This window comes from Tachyglossus aculeatus, chromosome 2, assembly GCF_015852505.1.
Source record: "Tachyglossus aculeatus isolate mTacAcu1 chromosome 2, mTacAcu1.pri, whole genome shotgun sequence".
Classification (NCBI taxonomy): Eukaryota; Metazoa; Chordata; class Mammalia; order Monotremata; family Tachyglossidae; genus Tachyglossus; species Tachyglossus aculeatus.
The window spans coordinates 87,639,883-87,659,196 of NC_052067.1; the positions used below are offsets into that span (position 1 = coordinate 87,639,883).

Below are 19,314 nucleotides of genomic sequence, written 5' to 3' on the forward strand. Positions count from 1 at the left end.
ATCCATATAATATTTTCTCATTTGTGCTTTGTAACTTGCCCAACGTCACACAGCAATCCAGTGTTAGGGCTGGGATTCCAAGTCTTGTAGAATTTTCAGGAGAGCATAATGCTGATGATGTCACAAAAACATGATTCTGACTTTGGAGGTTGTTGTCATCACATCAACTGTCTTCCACTTTTATCTTGACCCCAAATCTCTCCCCTGCATGCCCCCATTTTTCCAATAATCAAACAGGTGTGACTGAATGGAATCATCAGTTGCTGCCTTTTGCTTTCCAAATTAATCTGGATGCCTCCTTCTTCATAAATACTGTTTCTCAAGTGAGTCATGAGAAGCAGCAGTGGCCTAGTGGATACAGCATTCATTCATTCATTCAATCATATTTATTGAGCACTTACTGTGTGCAGAGCACTGTACTAAGCGCTTGGGAAGTACAAATCGGCCACTTAGATCTGGGAGTCAGGAAACCTGGGTTCCAAACCCAGCACCACACCTTGCCTGCTGTGTGAACCTGGGCAAGCCACTTAGCTTCCCCATGTTGCTGTTGTTAATGGTATCTGTTAAGTGCTTACTATGTGCCAGGCAGTATACTAAGCACTGGAATAGATACAAATTAAACACAGTCCATGTTTTACATGGGGCTCAGTCTTAATCCCCACTTTACAGATTAGGGAATGAAGCAGTGAAGTGAAGTAACTTGCCCAAGGTCACACAGCAGACAAGTGGTAGAGTGGAGATTAGAATCCAGGCCCTTCTGACTTCCAGGCCCATGCTCTTTAGTACACCCTGCTTCTCTGCTTCCCTTTGCCTCAGTTTTCTTACCTGTAAAATGGCGATTCAATACCCATTTTCCCTCCCACTTAGACTATGAGTCCCATATGGGACAGAAACTGTGTCCAACCAGATTATTTTGCTCTATTCGGGCTCTTAGTACAGTGCTTAGCACATAGCATTCATTTAACCATATTTACTGAGCATTTACTGTGTGCGGAATACTGTATTAAGCACTTAGAAAGTACAATTCAGCAATAAAGAGACATACTCCCTGCCCACCCGGGTTTAAGTGCTTAATAATAATAATAATAATGATAGCATTTATTAAGCACTCACTATGTGCAAAGCACTGTTCTAAGTGCTGGAGAGCTTACAAGGTGATCAGGTTGTCCCACGCGGAGCTCACAGTCTTAATCCCCATTTTACAGATGAGGTAACTGAGGCACAGAGAAGTTAAGTGACTTGCCCAAAGTCACACAGCTGACAATTGGAGGAGTTGGGATTTGAACCCATGACCTCTAACTCCAAAGCCCGGGCTCTTTCCACTGAGCCATGCAGTGTAGCTTAGTGGAAAAAAGCCTGGGCTTGGGAGTCAGAGGTTGTGGGTTTGAATTCTGGGCTCTGCCACTTGTAAGCTGTAAGACTTTGGGCACATCACTTGACTTCTCTGTGCCTCAGTTACCTCATCTGTAAAATGGAGACTAAGACTGTGAGCCCCACGTGGGACAACCTGATAACCTTGTATCTACCCCACTGCTTAGAACAGTGCTTGGCACATAGTAAGTGCTTAACAAAAGCCACTATTATTATTATTAGCAAATAACACAATTATTATTATAAACAAAAACCTCTGCTCCCTTTTTCGTATCCACTTTCTTCTGTTCTCTGTTCCTCCCTCACCCACCAACCCCACATTCTAAAATTTCCTACCTTTTTTCCACTGCTCATGATTTTCTCTCTGGCTGGAACATCCTCCCCTTTTAAGTGTTCCAAATACCTTCCCTCCCCTCTTTCAAAGCCTTATTCCAGGAGATAGTCCCACTATGTCCACATTCCCAGTCATATTATTCCATACTATTCCATGACCTCAATCCTCATGTGTTCCTGTTTCTAACATAAAATTTCTCTCAATTATGGCCTATCATAAGCTCCTCATGGACAGGAACCATGGGTTTGTCCCCTGCAAGCACCTCATAAGATGCAGTGCACATAGTCGCCACTCAGTACAACTTATGGTGATGGTGGCAGTGAGGTTTTTGAACTTGGTTCTAAGTGGTATGTACTGATCCTTGCATGTACAACTCCTCTGTCAAGGCAGCAAATTGTTTTCCATGATAGATCAGGCTGGAAAGGTCAACAAAACTATAAAGAAATCACTTGTTGGACTGAAATAACCACCTGGTAGGGTCAGTAGCTCAGGCCCCGTTCTACATTTCTCCCTATCTCAGGCTAGAAAAAAAAATTAAAGCACAGAGACCCTCTGGAGCCAAACTATTTGACATTTATTAATCTTGCAATAAGATAACCACAAGTTCATATCCCTAATCCTACAGTACTACAAAGAAAATCATTCTCAGACCACTTCTGAAACCAACTAAATATTTGGTGTCACGGATATGGTGAAAATAACTTGATGACTAGAAGTACTTTACCATTCTTTGTGGCAATGTCATTCTTACTTGCAATCCTTTGATTTTTTTTCCCTAATATTTTTACAGCTACCCTTGAAAAGGAAAGAAATTGAGGTAGATGGCCTCCTCTACCCGATCAGTTACAGGATACCATCATCCTCAACATCAATGGCATTTATTAGGCACCATCAAGTCAAAAAGGATCAAATTTGTGAGATTCATAAATGAGTGTGTTTCTAAGATTATCAAAAAAAGCCAAAAAATCCAGGCATTTTTTTAGATGTCTTCTAGACCTACTTAAAGACTTTATAAACATGAGGTGATCATTCCTGTCAAACAACCAAAGCACCTTCTATAAATGTGGGCTTTCTTTTTCATTTATATTATGAAATTATCACTTTATCTACAGAAACTTTATAGTGTTGCAAAAATTTACAGTTATTTTGTGTAAATTTTTCCTTTTCTAAAGTAGCAATTACCTATTCTTGGAGAAGTCCAACATTCCATTCATGTCATTTGTTAAGTGAATACCTGGTGTCCCAATTACTGAATCAATGTACCTATTTCCCCCCCAGGCAGTTTATGGCTACCCAAAAATAATGAGCAAGGGAAAAAAGAAAAATGAGTCATCACTGCTTTGTCTCAAGAGTAACCATCCTCTATGAGAAACATGATGTTCTGTCTCTTAAAATTCAACATTTCTGCTTTACCAATCTGACAAGTCAGAATAGAGGTTATTAGAGCACAAAGCAACCCGATATGTTTAATTAAAAATTCCCCCTCACCTTCCAAAACGCAATCCTAATTTGGCCCTCTGAGCCTCCAGAAGGTACCAAATGCCCTCCCTCCTCACAGCCGCCAAACTAGCTCTCTTACCCCCTTCAAAGCCCTACTGAGAGGCCACCTCCTCCAGAAGGCCTTCCCAGACTGATCCCCAGTTTTCCTCTGCTCCTCCTCCCCTCCCCATCACCCCTACTCCCTCCCTCTACTCTACCCCCTTTCCCGCCCTACAGCACTTGTGTATATTTGTACATATTTATTACTCCATTTATTTTATTAATGATGTGTATATATTAATAATTCTATTCATCTATTATGATGCTATTGATGCCTGTCTACTTGTTTCATTTTGTTGTTTGTCTCCCCCTTCTAGACTGTGAGCCCTCTGTTGGGTAGGGATTGTCTCTATCTGTTGCTGAATTGTACTTTCCAAGCGCTTAGTACAGTGCTCTGCACACAGTAAGCGCTCAATAAATATGACTGAATGAATGACATGAATGAAAATGCCTGCACTTTTTGTAGAATGGTGAATGAGATTAAAATACTCAATGACTGCATTACAAAGATCATTACGGATGGACCAAGAAGATAAGCTCTATAGAACAGAGCAGCATGGCTTAGTGGACAGGGCAAGAACCTGGGAGTCAGAAGGACCTGGGTTCTACTCCCACCCCACCACATGTGTGTTGTGAGACCTTGGGCAAGTCATTTCGTTGTTGGGTAGGGACCGTCTCTATATGTTGCCAACTTGTACTTCCCAAGCACTTAGTACAGTGCTCTGCACACAGTAAGCGCTCAATAAATTACATTATATTGTTACATTATTACATTACATTACATCTGTAATGTGGGCATTAAGACTATGAGTCCCATGTGGAACATGGACTGTGTCCAATCTGATTAGCGTGTATCTACCCCAGCACTTTGTACAGTGTCTGGTGCATAGTAAGAGCTTAAAAGATACAATAAAAATGTCACAGTCATTATTATCATTGCTTTTAGTAAAGTAGAAGGAGCTTCTTTTAGGAGAAGCAGCGTGGCTCAGTGGAAAGAGCATGGATTTGGGAGTCAGAGGTCATGGGTTCTAATCCTGACTCCACCAGCTGTGGAGTCAGCTGTGTGACTTTGGGCAAGTCACTTAACTTCTTTGTACCTCAGTTGCCTCATTTGTAAAATGGGGATTGAGACGGTGAGCCCCACATGGTACAACCTGATCACCTTGTATCCCCACCACCACCTCTAATGGCTTCTCATTGCCATTCACACAGCCTCTTCAGTGGCTCCGGGCTTTGTGGGGCATCTGCCACAATCCATACACCACTGCCACGGCTCCAGCCCTCGTCCCCAATGCTGGTGCCTTTCTCTGGCCCAGGGCCCCTGCAGGCAGGGCAGGGACCCACTGAAGGGGGAGACCTTGTAGGGTGGCACAGGATGGGAAATGGAACCCAGTGATGGCAGGGACCAGGGAGAATGACTCACAATGCTCCCTCTGGCATGACATGCAGGGTCTCAGGAGCTTCCTTCACTTAACAAGCAAACAGATCTTGAACAGTTCACCTCAGGCTAATGTTAAAATAAATAAAATAAATAGAATAGATATGTACAAGTAAAATAAATAAATAGAGTAATAAATATGTACAAATATGTACAAACATATATACTTATATACACATAATATTATACATATAATACTAATAATAATACTTGTTAAGTGCTTACTATTTGCCAAGCACTGTTCTAAGCTCTGGGGTGGAAACAGGATAGTCGGATTGGACACAGTTCCTGTCCCACATGGGGCTCACAGTCTTAATTCTCATTTTAAAGATGAGGTAACTGAGGCACAGAGAAGTGAAGTGATCTGCCCAAGGTTTTAGACCTCAGATTCATTCATTCAATCGTATTTAGTGAGCGCTGTGTGCAGAGCACTGTACTAAGCGCTTGACCTTCTTACTATCAGGTCCATGCTCTATCCACTACACCACACTGCTTCTCTTCAGGGGTAGTAGTACAGTAATCATAACATTTATTAAGGGCTGACTCTCACTCAATCTATCAGTCAATCAATCATGATTCTCAATTAGAGATGCAACGTGGTCTAGTGGAAAGGGCATGGGCCTGGGAGTTGGAGGACCTAGATTCTCATCCCTGCTCCACCACTTGTCTGCTGTGTGATCTTAGGCAAGTCATTTCACTTCTCTGGCCTCAGCAACTTTCTCAGTAACATGGGGATTTAGATTGTGAGCCCCAGGTAGGACACAAACTGTGTCCAACCTGATTAGCTTGTTTCTACCCAGAATTTAGTACACTGCCTGGCACATAGTGTGCGCTTAACAAATACCATTAAAAAAATCAGCAATACTTATTGAGCACTGTACTAAGTACTTGGGAAAGTATGGTACAGCAGAGTTGGTAGACATGATCACTGACTTCAAGGAATTTACAGTTTACAGGTGACACAGATATTAAAACACATTAGGAATAGGGGAAGTAGAGTATAAGAATATTGACATAAGGATTGTGGGGCTGGGATGAGTATGAAAGTGCTTAGGTACATAGTAAATGCAGAGGGGAGGGTGGATAGCAGAAATAAAGGGCCTCTTCATTTAGGGCCTCAGTCTGGAAGGCCTCTTGGAGGAGAATTGATTTCAGAAGGGTTTTGAAGGTGAGAAGAATGGTGGACAGTCAGATAAAAAGAGGGAAGGAATTCCAGGCCCAGGGGAGAATGTAGGTAAAGAGTTCGTGGCAGGTTATACAAGATGGGAGTACAGAGAACAGGCCGGTGTTACAGGAACAGAGTGGGAAAGAATACCACCATGGGAAAGAATGCACAGGAGGGAATTTAGATACAACACCTGGTCCTCAAAGGGCACTCAATCTAAGAATATTTATCAATGGCATTTATTGAGCACTTACTCTGTGCAGAGCACTGTACTTCCTTTGGAGAATACTGTACTGTAGAATCAGTAGGCACATTCCATGTCCACAGTGCAAGAATTGTACTTTCCAAGCACTTAGTACAGTACTCTGCACACAGTAAGCACTCAATAAATGACGGATGAATGAATGAATGAATAAATGAAGCAGTAGCATGGCCTACAGGAAAGAGCTCGGCATTTGTTTGCTGTGTCACCAAAGGCAAGTCACTTAACGTCTCTTTGCCTCAGTTATCACATTTGTAAAATGGGGATTAAGATGGTGAGCCCTAGGCGGGAAAGGGACTGTGTCCAATCTGATTACTACCACGTATCTACAACAGTGCTGAGTAATAATAATAATAATAATAATAATAATAATAATGGCATTTATTAAGCACTTACTATGTGCGAAGCACTGTTCTAAGTGCTGCTGAGGATATAAGGTGATCAAGTTGTCCCACATGGGGCCCACAATCTTCATCCCCATTTTACAGATGAGGCAACTGAGGCACAGAGAAATGACTTGTCCAAAGTCACACAGCTGACAGTTGGCGGAGCTTGAATTTGAACCCATAACCTCTGACTCCCAAGTTTGTGCACTTTCCACTGAGAGTACGTGCTTAACAAACACACTTGGATTTGCACCCTTTAGTCACCCCACCCTTAGCCCCATAGCACTTAGGTACATATCTGTAATTTATTTATTCGTATAAAATGTTTGCCTTCCCCTCTAAGTTGTAAGCTCATTGTGGGAAGGGAACATGTCTACTAACTGTGCTATACTATACTCACCCAAGCACATAGTACAGTGCCGTGAACATAGTAAGTGCTTAAATAAATATAAATGACTGAAATACTAAAAAAAAATGAAGGAGTTTACAGTCTAGAGGGGGTGACAGTCATTTAAATAAATCATACGTGCAAGGGCGAAGAGGGGGACTAAGACAGATATATAAGAAGTGATACCACAACATGTAAAACAATGAAAAAGACAAGAAGTACACAAAATAAAAACTGAAATCAGCAGGGTACTGTGGATGGAAAAGTGGCATTTCAGGCTCCTCAGGATTCAGAGTCCAAGACAAAACTGTGCCTACAGTAACTGCTACAGCAGTCACTCATCTTCCCGAGGTTTTGTGGTTTCCCTATGGCTGCTCGTCTCTTTCCAGGTTGGCTGGTGGAAAGCAAGATATGATGGAGGCTCCTTGATGGGGCAGAGAAGAGCTGGTGCTGGTTTCTGGGGAAGCAGTTTGGGGGGCTGCCCTGGGAGAGATATGGAGGTCCCTCAGTTACAGCGTACATCCCTGTGGCTCTGTGTGCACAGAGCAGATCGGGAATAGGGACCCCAGCAGGGTGGGGCGTGGAAGGGAGGCTACCGGTTGTTTCGCTCAGTCACAGCAGAGAGGGGTTTATAAATCTTCTTGGTATCAGGACAACTGCTACCCAGATGCCCCTGTCACGAACTTACTCATCATTTTTCCTTTCATCCATCTTCCCCATTGCTGCCCAAATTAACCCCATCCACAACTCCTATAACTGAAAACTTCACCTAGAACCTTTGCCCTCCCTCATTCCCTCCCCTGCCCCATCATCCAATCTGCCACCTCCTGAATCAGGCTTAGTATTATTTTTCGAAGCCCTCTGTCCCTACACTTGTTCAGGCCTTAATCATCTTGTGCCTGCAGCAGTAATGAGTGAACTGTATCAACAGACTCCGCTGCGGCTTGGTAAGTTACTTGCTGGAGGAGCCAGAATGAATAAGCAGATGGAACAGCCTGGAAATCAGTATATTCTCCCAACTTGCTCCTCTTTCAAAGCCCAAAGCTTTAACTAAACAAGCTTTCCCTCTGCCTTTGTTCTTAGCAGAACCAAACACTTCTAATACTTCCTAGGAGAGCAAATCTGTAATTATAATAACCTTCAGAGTTACTCTAATGAACTGACAATCTATCTGAAAACCTTAGCTGAAAACATCAATAAGCCAAAAGTTGGCTATGCCAATTAGTGGATGCAAACTCATCCCTTACCCTTAACCTTAATATTTAACAACTTGTCAAAAATGAAAAACTGCATGTCAAAGGTTGACGGGAACATAACCTCAACAAGGCCAAGAAATGTTCAATTATAAGCAAAATCAAACCTTGAAAAATACATTAGGTCTACAGTCACATTAGGAAAAGGGGCTAAATTTGGGAATCAAATCTAGAAGGCAGAAATAATTAATCAGCCATGGAAATCTGCTATTAAAAAGCACAGTCTATAGAATGCTCATGATAAATTTCAGCCATGGGCCAGGTTTCCTGGATTTGGCAACTCTGAGTTCTAGGTCTAATCCTAGTATTATGTGGCCTTGATTTGCTGAGGACTGAACATCAGTGTTTGACCCTGTCAATGACCGGTTTTGATGATGATATACTTTCTGTTTATCATTTAGTACTTGCAAGGATCCTGGCAAATTTTTTAGTTCAAAAGACCCATGATCTTAAGGCAATGTCACAAAACCAATTTCACTTCTTTTCAGAGAACACCTTTTCTCATTCACCACTTGATGGCATGTCAGTTAGAATGTGATTTAACCTCAGCCATCCCTGAGAATACCCCGCAAAAGACACTTCAGACTATTTTCCTGAGACAGGACAATCTTAATATACTCTCCAACCCCAGCCTCACAGCACTTATGTATATATCCAATCTCTAATTTATTTTAATGTCTGTCTCCCTCTCTAGGTTCCTTGTGGGCAGGGACTGTGTTCTGAAGACTCTATTGTATTGTAGATTTCCCAAGTGCTGGGTACAGTGCTCTGCACACAGTAAGTGCTAAACATGTGGATTAATTGACTGATTTCAGTAACTCCAAAGGCCATGGAGCAAAGAGAACACAAACAAAATTTCTCTCCTCCAAATCTCCAAATGCAGGGCAAGGGGCAGGACTGGTTCTAAAGACAACAGCATGATCTAGTGGATACAGCATGGGCTTGCAAGTAGAAAGAACTGGGTTCTAATGTTTTCTGGTCCTGTCACTTGTCTGCTGTGTGATCTTGGATAAGTCACTTCACTCGGTAACCTCATCTACAAAGTGGGGATTAAGACCGTGAGCCCCAAGCGGGACATGGACTGTGTCCAACTTGATTAAATTGTACCTACCCCAGCACTTAGTACAGTGCCTGGAACATAGTAAGCACTTAAATACCCTAAATAAAAAAGAAAAAAAAAGAGAGAAAGGGCACTAGATGGTTGTTGGAAGACCATCTGGATTTACAAGTCCAAGCTCTGAAAGAGGCCCAGTCTGGGTTTGATTAAAGCAGTTTCTAATCTGCAATGAGTGTTTTTTTGAAAAATGAATTTGGATTGTAATCCAATTGCCAATCAACAGCCCAAGTTTCTGTCTGGTGCTAAAATGAGCTACTAAAATAAAGTGACTTTCAGGGATAAACAATCCCTGAAGATAAGATAAAACAGAGGTTTCAGAGAGGAAAATCTCAAAGAACTCTCTGGTCTGGTGAGGTTAATTATCCACATTTTGCAATGTCTTTGGTAATTCCTAGGAGAAAAAAGTAGTATAATCTTCAGTTTTAAAATGACCTGGATCTTAAAACCTGTAGGCTCCAGATAAACAAAAAATCTCATGATTTTTCTCAGAACTGTTCATGCAGAAAGGACTCGCTTTGCACAGGACAAACCAATTAGTGAACTAGTCAGAATACTGACACTGTGAAATTTGCTATAGCAAAAACAGACTTTGTTTTATGATTAAAATACCAAGAGGATTACTTTAAACCCACAGTGAAACTGAAAGGCTAACACTTCACCAAAAACAAGTACTACTGTGGCTTCTATAAGGGTCTGAGTCATCTCAATAAACAATATTTCACATTTCTTATTAAAAGCCAATGTGCACATCAATTTCAAAGGTGAATCACATTTAATTTCAGTATATTAACGGAGGAAGGAAAAAACATTGATCTACCTCTGTTTTATCTGGCATAAATGCTTTTCTCTAATTAGTGTGCACTAGTTTTCACCAGTTTCTGCTTTAGTCCCCCTGCCTATCGTGACATGTGCCTCTAGCTATCATCATCATCATCATCAATCGTATTTATTGAGCGCTTACTGTGTGCAGAGCACTGTACTAAGCGCTTGGGAAGTACAAATTAGCAACATATAGAGACAGTCCCTGCCCAACAGTGGGCTCACAGTCTAAAAGGGGGAGACAGAGAACAAAACCAAACATACTAACAAAATAAAATAAATAGAATAGATATGTACAAGTAAAATAAATAAATAACAGCACCCGTTTGGGTCACCATTAGGCCCAGTGACAAGGACAACCCCTCCCAACCAAACAGAGGTGAAGCCCAAGATGGTTATTTGCTAACCCAAGCCGCCTCTAGGAAAGAGCCAGGTAGCTGAGCTTAATCTATTTCAGGCAGCATGTTCAGTTACTGTGAATGCATTGTCTGCCAGGATGTCTTGCAACTACAGCGCTACCCCTCATTTTCATCCGTTCACCATGGCAACTGCATTTGGTATGGATCTGATTTCAAAATTGAACGGTGGGGTCTTTATCCCCCCTCTGCAAGCAAAATGTATTATTATAAAAGTACATGCAGCACTCACTGACTAAACTATACAGCTCTGCTGAGGCAGAGGGCAAATACACATAGTCTTCCTGCAGCACGTACCTGTGGTTGCCCGACAGTCTGGCTCTTTTTAAATGGCCGACATCTTTGCATCCCACTGTGGTGCAGCCTCCTGGTTCTGAGACTTCCACTAGTTCCTGAGGGCCTGGGAGTAAAAATTAGAGACAGAGTTCATCGTTGGACTGGACAGGAGTTAGAATGGACAAAAAACCAACAGAGGACACAGGCAGAAGAGGGACAATCAAGCAATCCTATTTTATTGCATGCATACTGTGTGCAGAGTCCTGTACTAAGTATTTGGAAAAGTGAAATAGAAGCAGAGAACAGTCTTTGCCTTCGAGGAATTTACAATTTCATGGAAGAGACAGGCAGATAGACAAGCAGCATGGCCTAGTGGACAGAAAACGGGGCTGGGAGTTGGAAGGTCGTGTATTCTAATCCAAGCTCTGCCATTTGTCTGCTCTGTGACCTTGGGCAAGTTACTTCGCTTCTTTGTGCCTCAGTTCCCTCATCTGTTAAAATGGGGATTAAGACTGTGAGCCTTATGTGGGACAGGGCTGGGTCCAACCCGACTATTTTGTTTCTACCCCAGCGCTTAGAACAGTGCCTGGCACATAGTAAGTGCTTAACAAATACCATAATAATAATTATTATTATTACTATGAAATGTGGGAGCAGGAGAAGACAGATGCATTGGGGAGCAGGATTATGGAAAGATATAAATAAATGAATACATAAGTAGTGTTTGTAGATTCGCGAATACATGAGTGGTAAGGATGGTGTAAGGATACGTGACTGAAATGTGTGACTGATAACTACAAAAAACCTGACACTTATGGGCAGGGTAAAGAGGAATTATTGTTTACCAAATCCCACAGCATTGGGATGAGGAGACACACAATGAAGCTTGAAAGCCATTGCAAATGAAAGGAAAAACATCCAATGGATGGTAATTATATGGAATTTGTTACCGAAGAAAGTTTTCGGCCAAAGTCTTACCAGGTGGTTTAAGAGGGATTTGGATAAATGGTAAAAGCCTTCTACACTGTGAGCCCACTGTTTGGTAGGAACTGTCTCTATATGTTGCCAACTTGTACTTCCCAAGCGCTTAGTACAGTGCTCTGCACACAGTAAGTGCTCAATAAATACGACTGATTGATTGAGTGAGCTCTGTGAGAGCAATTTTAGGAACGTTAGCAGATCCATGCATAATCCATCTCTAGACTGTGAGTTTGTTGGGGGCAGGCAATGTGACACCAAAAGCTCGGTACAGTGCTTTGCACACAGTAAGCACTCAATAAATACGATTAAATGAATAAGGCACAATAAATAAATAATAAATAAGTCTCAATAAATTTGATTGAAAGAATGAATGAATGAATGAATAAGGCTGCCATGACATCGTTCCTCTTAGCTTTCTGTGACAACTGTTGAAGACAGCATATACCAGGCTGGGTGGGCCACTACTTGATTCAGTTTGATTCAAAACCTCATCTGGCTAGGTAGGTCATGGGAGGAAAAGTTCAGCATTCTCTGGGGAACAAATTTTGGCATGATCTGTCTATTCAGAGTAAAAAAAAAAGAGCAGTCTTGTTAATTAAGTCATTTCTCAGTTGTGTATACTGATGAACCCTCCAGCTGCTAGGCTGAAAGAGCAGAACGTCAAATGGAGACTTCCCGATGGGCCTTCAGGAAAGACATCTGTTTATCACAGTTATTGATTAGCTTCCTTGATTTCAACTTTCCGATAAAAGAAGAAAAGAAAAACTATGTAGTCATTAATCAGGTTGTTCTCTGTTCTTATTTTAATTCTGAGCAACTGGTGTTCATTCATTCATTCAATCAATCGTATTTATTGAGCGCTTACTGTGCGCAGAGCACTGTACTAAGTGCTTGTGTTCTTTAGTAGAAATTGCTGTGAAGACCTGGCATAATCTGACAACCTCACAGATAATATAATGGAACAGTATAGGATTATGAGCCTCTCCTAATGTAAAATTACCAAGTCTCCCAGTTTAGTGACCAACAAAAAACTGAAAAACTTCACTCACAAAATGTAATTTTGTACAGACTTTCCTACTGAGTAAACATTTGACTCTGTTTATTATAAGGCAAGTTCCAGGTCCACAGTAAGTGCCTGAAAATTGCAAGTATATAGCCACTAGGTCTCAGGCATAATTACAATGTGGGTGGAGGACAAGAAATCTGACTACACTTTAGTTGGTGAAATCTTGCCCAAGGAGGAAAAGTCTCAGCCTTCTCACTAGTCTTCCTGCCTTCAGCTTCTTCCCGTATCCATTCCATACTTCATTCTGTTGCCTGGATCCTCTCTCTAAAATGTCGTTCTGACATCTTTACTCCTCAAAAATCTCCAACCTTCATTCTTCACTGCATCAAGCAGAAGCTCCTGACCATTAGCTTTAAGGTACTCCTTCAGCTCCCTCTCACTTATCCACTCTCTTATCTCCCTCCATCCCAGCTTGCACTTTGGATTCCTTTCCAGCTCACGATATCACTGTGCCTCATTCTCACCCCTTCAAACTCTGACCCCTTGGTTCTGCTCTTGCCTGGAACTCTTGCTCTTTTCCAATGTACCAGGCCATAATTATCCCCATTCTGAAATCCCAACCTCCTCCAGTAGGCTGTCCCTGATTTAATTTTCTTCTCCCCAGATTATTCTCTCTCAACCATATCAGCAGTTTTGCCACCCCTCCATACTGATTTTTTTTTGATGGTATTTGTTCAGCTCTTACTATGTGCTAAACACTGTACTACATACAGGGGTAGGTACAAGATAATAAGACAGGACACAGTCTCTGTCCCATATGGGGCTCACTCAGGAATCTTCTAGAGCACTTCTGTACACACAGACTAATATATTCTACCTATGTAAGTATTTACTCATCCACTTATCCATTTTTCCTGCTCTTTTTCCTGCAATTTGTATTTATTTAGTGTCTCTCTAACCCCACTAGATCTACTTGTAATTATTTAGTGTCTGTCTAGCCCTACTAGATTTTAAGCTCCTGGAGCCCAGGAATCATGTCTTCTAACTGTATTGTACTTTCTCAAGGGGATAGTACAGTGGTCTGCACCCAGTAGGTACGATGAACTGACTGAACTGAAAGAGCAAATATGTGAGCCCACTGCTGGGTAGGGACTGTCTCTATATGTTGCCAATTTGTACTTCCCAAGCGCTTAGTACAGTGCTCTGCACATAGTAAGCGCTCAATAAATACGATTGATGATGTATTACTTAAATCAATGTTTTTCCCACATTCAGGTTAGGTTTTGGGGATTTTCAACCATTTTTAGAAGTTGCTCTTCACCCTCAGAAAAATCTGCATACATAGGAACATGCACTGGAACAGTCCCTCTAGATTGTAAGCTGTAAGCTAGACGGTGGGCAGGGAACATGTCTATATGTCTACAGAACATGTCTGTTATATTGTATTCTCTCAAGTGCTTAATACAGTGGTCTGCACAAAGAAAGCACTCAATGAAAGTGAGAAGCAGCATGGCCAAGTAGAAAAAGCACAGGCCTGGGAGTTGAAGGACCTGGGTTCTAATCCGAACTCAGTCACTTGTGTGCTGTGTGACCTTGGGAAAATCACTTAACATCTCTGTGCCTCAGTTTCCCTCAGCTGCACAATGGGGATCCAATACTTGCTTTCCTCCTCCTTAGTGAGCCCCGTGTGGGACCTGATTATTTTGTATCTACCCCAGGGCTTAGTACAGTGCTTGGCACATAATAAGCACCTACAAATATCACAATTATCAATATCAGTAATGATAATAATGATGGTGATAATGATAATAATAACAAGACTGATTCATTGATTGGAACCAAGAGGACAGAGCAGTAATTCTCCTGGCCAGGGAGCAAAGAGCGCCAAAGCAACTGCTGCTGCCATGATTTTCATAGCCACTGAAGTCGTCTGAAGTACTCTGAGAGGTAGCTATGCACTTGGTTGTAAGCTCTTGTGGACAGGAAAGGTATCTACCAGCTCTGATATACTGTACTCACTGAAGTGCTTAATACAGTGGCCTACACATAAGTACCCAATAAATAGGACTGATTGATTGATTGATTGATTGGTTGAAAATTTCCAAAAGAGATGCTAAATACCTCTTTTTTCTCACCTCTCCTGCTCACCTGTTCCTTGCCCCCCACGCCCTGGTCTTCATTTCTTACTGGAAGGTATGGCAAGAGCCTAATTCTCTGTGCTTCAGTTTCCTCACCTGTACAATGGGAATTAAATACCTGCTTTGCTTCCCCTTATACTGTGACAAGAACTGATTATCTTGTATGTATTCCAGTCCATACCTCACTCTGCTGCACAGATGATTTTTCTTACAAAAATGCTCCAGTCAAGTCTCCAATGGTTGCCCATTCACCTCCACATCAAACAGAAATTCCTTATCATCAACTTTAAGACCCACAATTAGCTCTCCCCTTTCTACCTAACTTCACTTAATCTCCCACCACAACCCAGCTTGTACATTTCACTCCTCCAACACCAACCTGGTCACTGTACCTCAATCACATCTGTTTTGCCAACCTCCCCTTGCTTGTGCCCTCCCTCTAGCTTGGAACTCCCTCCTTCATATCCTACAGATCACCACTCTCCCTAACTTCAAAGCTCACCTAAAATCACACCTCCAAGAGGTCTTCCCTTATTCCTCATTTCCCCACCTATTCATCCTGCCCCTGTGTCACTTGTGTATGTACCCCTTACACAATTACACTCTCTTCCCACCCCAGTCCCAGCAATCAATCAATCAATCGTATTTATTGAACACTTCCTGTGTGCAAAGCACTGTACTAAGCGCTTGGGAAGTACAAGTTGGAAATATATAGAGACAGTCCCTACCCAACAGTGGGCTCACAGTCTAAAAGGGGGAGACAGAGAACAAAACCAAACATACTAACAAAATAAAATAAATAGAATAGATATGTACAAGTAAAATAAATAAACAGAGTAATAAATATGTACAAACATATATACATATATACAGGTGCTGTGGGGAAGGGAAAGAGGTAAGATGAGGGGGATGGAGAGGGGGACGAGGGGGAGAGGAAGGAAGGGGCTCAGTCTGGGAAGGCCTCCTGAAGGAGGTGAGCTCTCAGTAGGGTCTTGAAGGGAGGAAGAGAGCTAGCTTGGCGGATGGGCAGAGGGAGGGCATTCCAGGCCCGGGGGATGACGTGGGCCATGTCAACCCACGTCAACCTTAAGCACTTGGAATATTTATCTCCACTCCAACCCCACAGGAACTATGTTCAGATCCTTATATTCTGTCATTTTGTCTATTTACATTAATGTCTGTCTCCTCACTAGAATGCTCCTACAAATCTACAGTTCAAATACAAATCTACTGAACTGCACTCTCTTTAACACTTTAATACAGTTCTCTACACATAGAAAGTGCTCAATAAATGACTCTGATTGGTTAGTACAGTGCTTGGCATGTAGGAAGTGTTTAACAAATACTACTACTATTATTATGTTTTGCCAACCATCATGGCAGCATTTTCTCCTAGCTGCCTTTTTGCTTTTCTGCCTCTCCATGCTTCTGTTTTCCACGCATCTTCCTGGGAGATATGGGGTTTAACTCTCCCCACCTGTGCTTGGGCCTCTTCACAGGCTCAGTCAGACAGAAGCAGGCCTCTGAAGCCCTAGAAGCCAAGGCAGTTCCACTTCTATCTACAAAAAGATTAGATTATAAGATTGCACACAATGCCATTCTACCACAATCATTTCTACGGCTGTAGCCTAGAAATGACAGACTGTTTCACAAAGAAAATTACTCAAGGGAAATTATAGGACTGCACTTACAAATTTCAGGAGACTTGTACTATGGTGACACCATATCATTTACTAACAAAAAAACAGTTTCGGGAGATGAATAAAACTTTTAAAAACAGACTGACAAAAATACTATCATTCTTCATTTTTTTTTTTTCAAAACTCAAAATACTCTGCTAGAAATCTCAGCTTAAACTTTGTTGCAGGAAACAGCAGGGCCTAATGAAAGAACAGGAGCTGGAATCAGGAGGCCCTGGATCTAATCCTAGCTTCACCACTTGCCTGTTGTGGGACCTTGGGCAGGTCACTTGACTTCTTTGTGCCAGTTATCTCATCTGTAAAATGGATATATAAAATGCCCGTCCTCCGGCTCCCACTTACGACCAGGAGTTCCTTGTGGAACAGAAACTGTTATCAATCTGATTACCCTATGTATACCCTGTGCTAGCTCAACTCTAGACTGTAAGCTAGCTATGGGCCTGGAATCATCATCATCATCAATCGTATTTATTGAGCGCTTACTGTGTGCAGAGCACTGTACTAAGCGCTTGGGTAGTACAAATTGGCAACATATAGAGACAGTCCCTACCCAACAGTGGGCTCACAGTCTAAAAGGGGGAGACAGAGAACAAAACCAAACATACTAACAAAATAAAATAAATAGAATAGATATGTACAAGTAAAATAAATAAATAGAGTAATAAATATGTACAAACATATATACATATATACAGGTGCTGTGGGGAAGGGAAGGAGGTAAGATGGGGGGGAATGTTTCTGCTAATTCTGTTGCACTGTACTTTCCAAAATGGTTAATACAGCGCACTACACATAGTAAGTGCTCAATAAATACCATTGATTGACTGACTGATTTATCAACAAACACTTGCCGAATACCCAATGGTACACGACATAGCAAAAAGGCAGTTCCAAGCTGTTTGCATGATAAGTAAATGATTAAATAAGCATACAAAATAAGATACTACATAGATGGTTTGAAACTACTGATCAATATGCAAACATATAGACTATTGGATTGTCAATTATCCTTGCTACTGCTCAATCACACTCCAATTTAGGTACTTTACTTCCCAGTTTTATTTTCCTGTGTCTACAGTTCAATTTATATTAACAGGAACCAACTTTGGTGATGATAACGTGAAATCTGAGCTCATTTCCCCTGCCCAAAAGAATGATTTTGTATTTAGAGATTGATTTTTAAAATCTGGAGAGGCTCTTTCACCTATTAAAATTTACAATACATGATTAAAATTTGAAATTTTCCTGCTTAATTTCTAGTAAATTCCTTAATTTCAAATTCAGAGTCAGGGGAGACAGAAGCAGAGATAAGGGAGGCAGTGGTGGCTGTATCGTTGTCCTTCACCCACTCCTGAACCCCTAAACCACTACTGCAAGATAATGTGATGAGTCTGGCTCCCCTACCCCCATCCCAAGACTGGCCACAGCTGAAGACTAAAAGCCAGGATGTGGTAACAGCCATCAGCTTCTCTACCATGCTGCTCCTATTTTAAGAGACTAGCTGTTGAACACAGCTGGAGGATGGAAAGGGAGACTCTTCTTGCCTACCAAACACCAAAATGCTTTAAAGTGCTTAGTACACTGTTCCGTACACAGTAAAGCATCCAATGAACACCACTGACTGACTTTAGTCATCCATTACTTAAGGTTAACTTCTGTGACCCACAGAGGGCTGAGACAGTAGGATCTGATGTGGAGGAAGGGAGTGATGTGTGGGCAAAAGGAGGGAAAATCTTTAAATCATTACAGGGTGACCACAATGTCAAGTTTTCCTTACTAAGAGGAGGCTGCAGAGGGTGTCCTGTCTTGGCACACCAGCCCACGGGATGGAGATCTGGGCAATCGGCTTCAATCCAGTAATCGTAGCTATTACTCCAGCCATCAAAGTGAACCTAAGGGCAGACAGAGCACAATGCATTTTGGCTTACAAAAACACCACCAAGAAAGTTCCCCTCCATCCTCCGACCGCTTCTCACTTTCCCTCTTTACTGACTTGTTTGTGAGCTGCAGCTGGCCTAGTTAGAAGAAACACTGAAAAGACTTCATTCAAGGGGAATGGAAAAGTTTATCAATCAAGTATTAACAGGGCATTGAGGATCATGCTGTCAGACTATCCATATATAACTTCAATCAATCAGGCAATCGATGGTGCTTAATGAGTGCTTACAGTAAACACTGTAGTAGCACCTCAGAGAGTACAACACAATCATGACAAGAAAATCAAATGAAACTAACTCACTCTGCCTTTAGTTGGATTGAATAAAGTACGTGTTACGAGTTTAAGCCTGGCAGTGTGGTATTTTACACCCAACTGGGAGGTGATTTACACGGCTTTATCCGACAGCTCAAAACTGTGCACAATGTAAAAATCAAAAGACAGAGTTTTGCTACGATTTCTTTGGGCCCACTCCTGGATTCAAACATCCTCTCGGCCAGTAGGCAATGTGCAAAAGGGAAAGACAAGTGCGTTTCTCCTTCATAAAGGCTTACGCCTTGCTTTAGTGGAGGGGATGGGAGGGAGATGACATTTTGGTAGAAAGCAGCTTACTGAAGAGGAGTATCTAAGTGGCAGGGAAGAACTCTGACTAATAATAATAATATGGTATTAGTTAAGCACTTACTATGTGCCAGGCACTGTACTATACACTGGGGAGGATACAAGAAAATTGGATTGGACACAGTCCCTGTCGCACGTCAGGCTCACAATCTCAATCCCCATTTTCCA

General features: G+C 41.8%; 1 protein-coding gene across 1 annotated transcript in view; it reads right to left on the reverse strand.

Moving 5' to 3' along the window:
• Window positions 1–19,314, reverse strand: part of L3MBTL3 (L3MBTL histone methyl-lysine binding protein 3) — a 158,896-nt gene that overhangs the window by 26,311 nt on the left and 113,271 nt on the right. The window contains exons 15-16 of the mRNA XM_038771269.1: window positions 18,367–18,481; window positions 10,786–10,888 (exon numbers count right to left, since the gene is read on the reverse strand). Coding sequence (XP_038627197.1) covers window positions 10,786–10,888; window positions 18,367–18,481 — 218 coding nt within the window. The remainder of the gene's footprint in view (window positions 1–10,785; window positions 10,889–18,366; window positions 18,482–19,314) is intronic.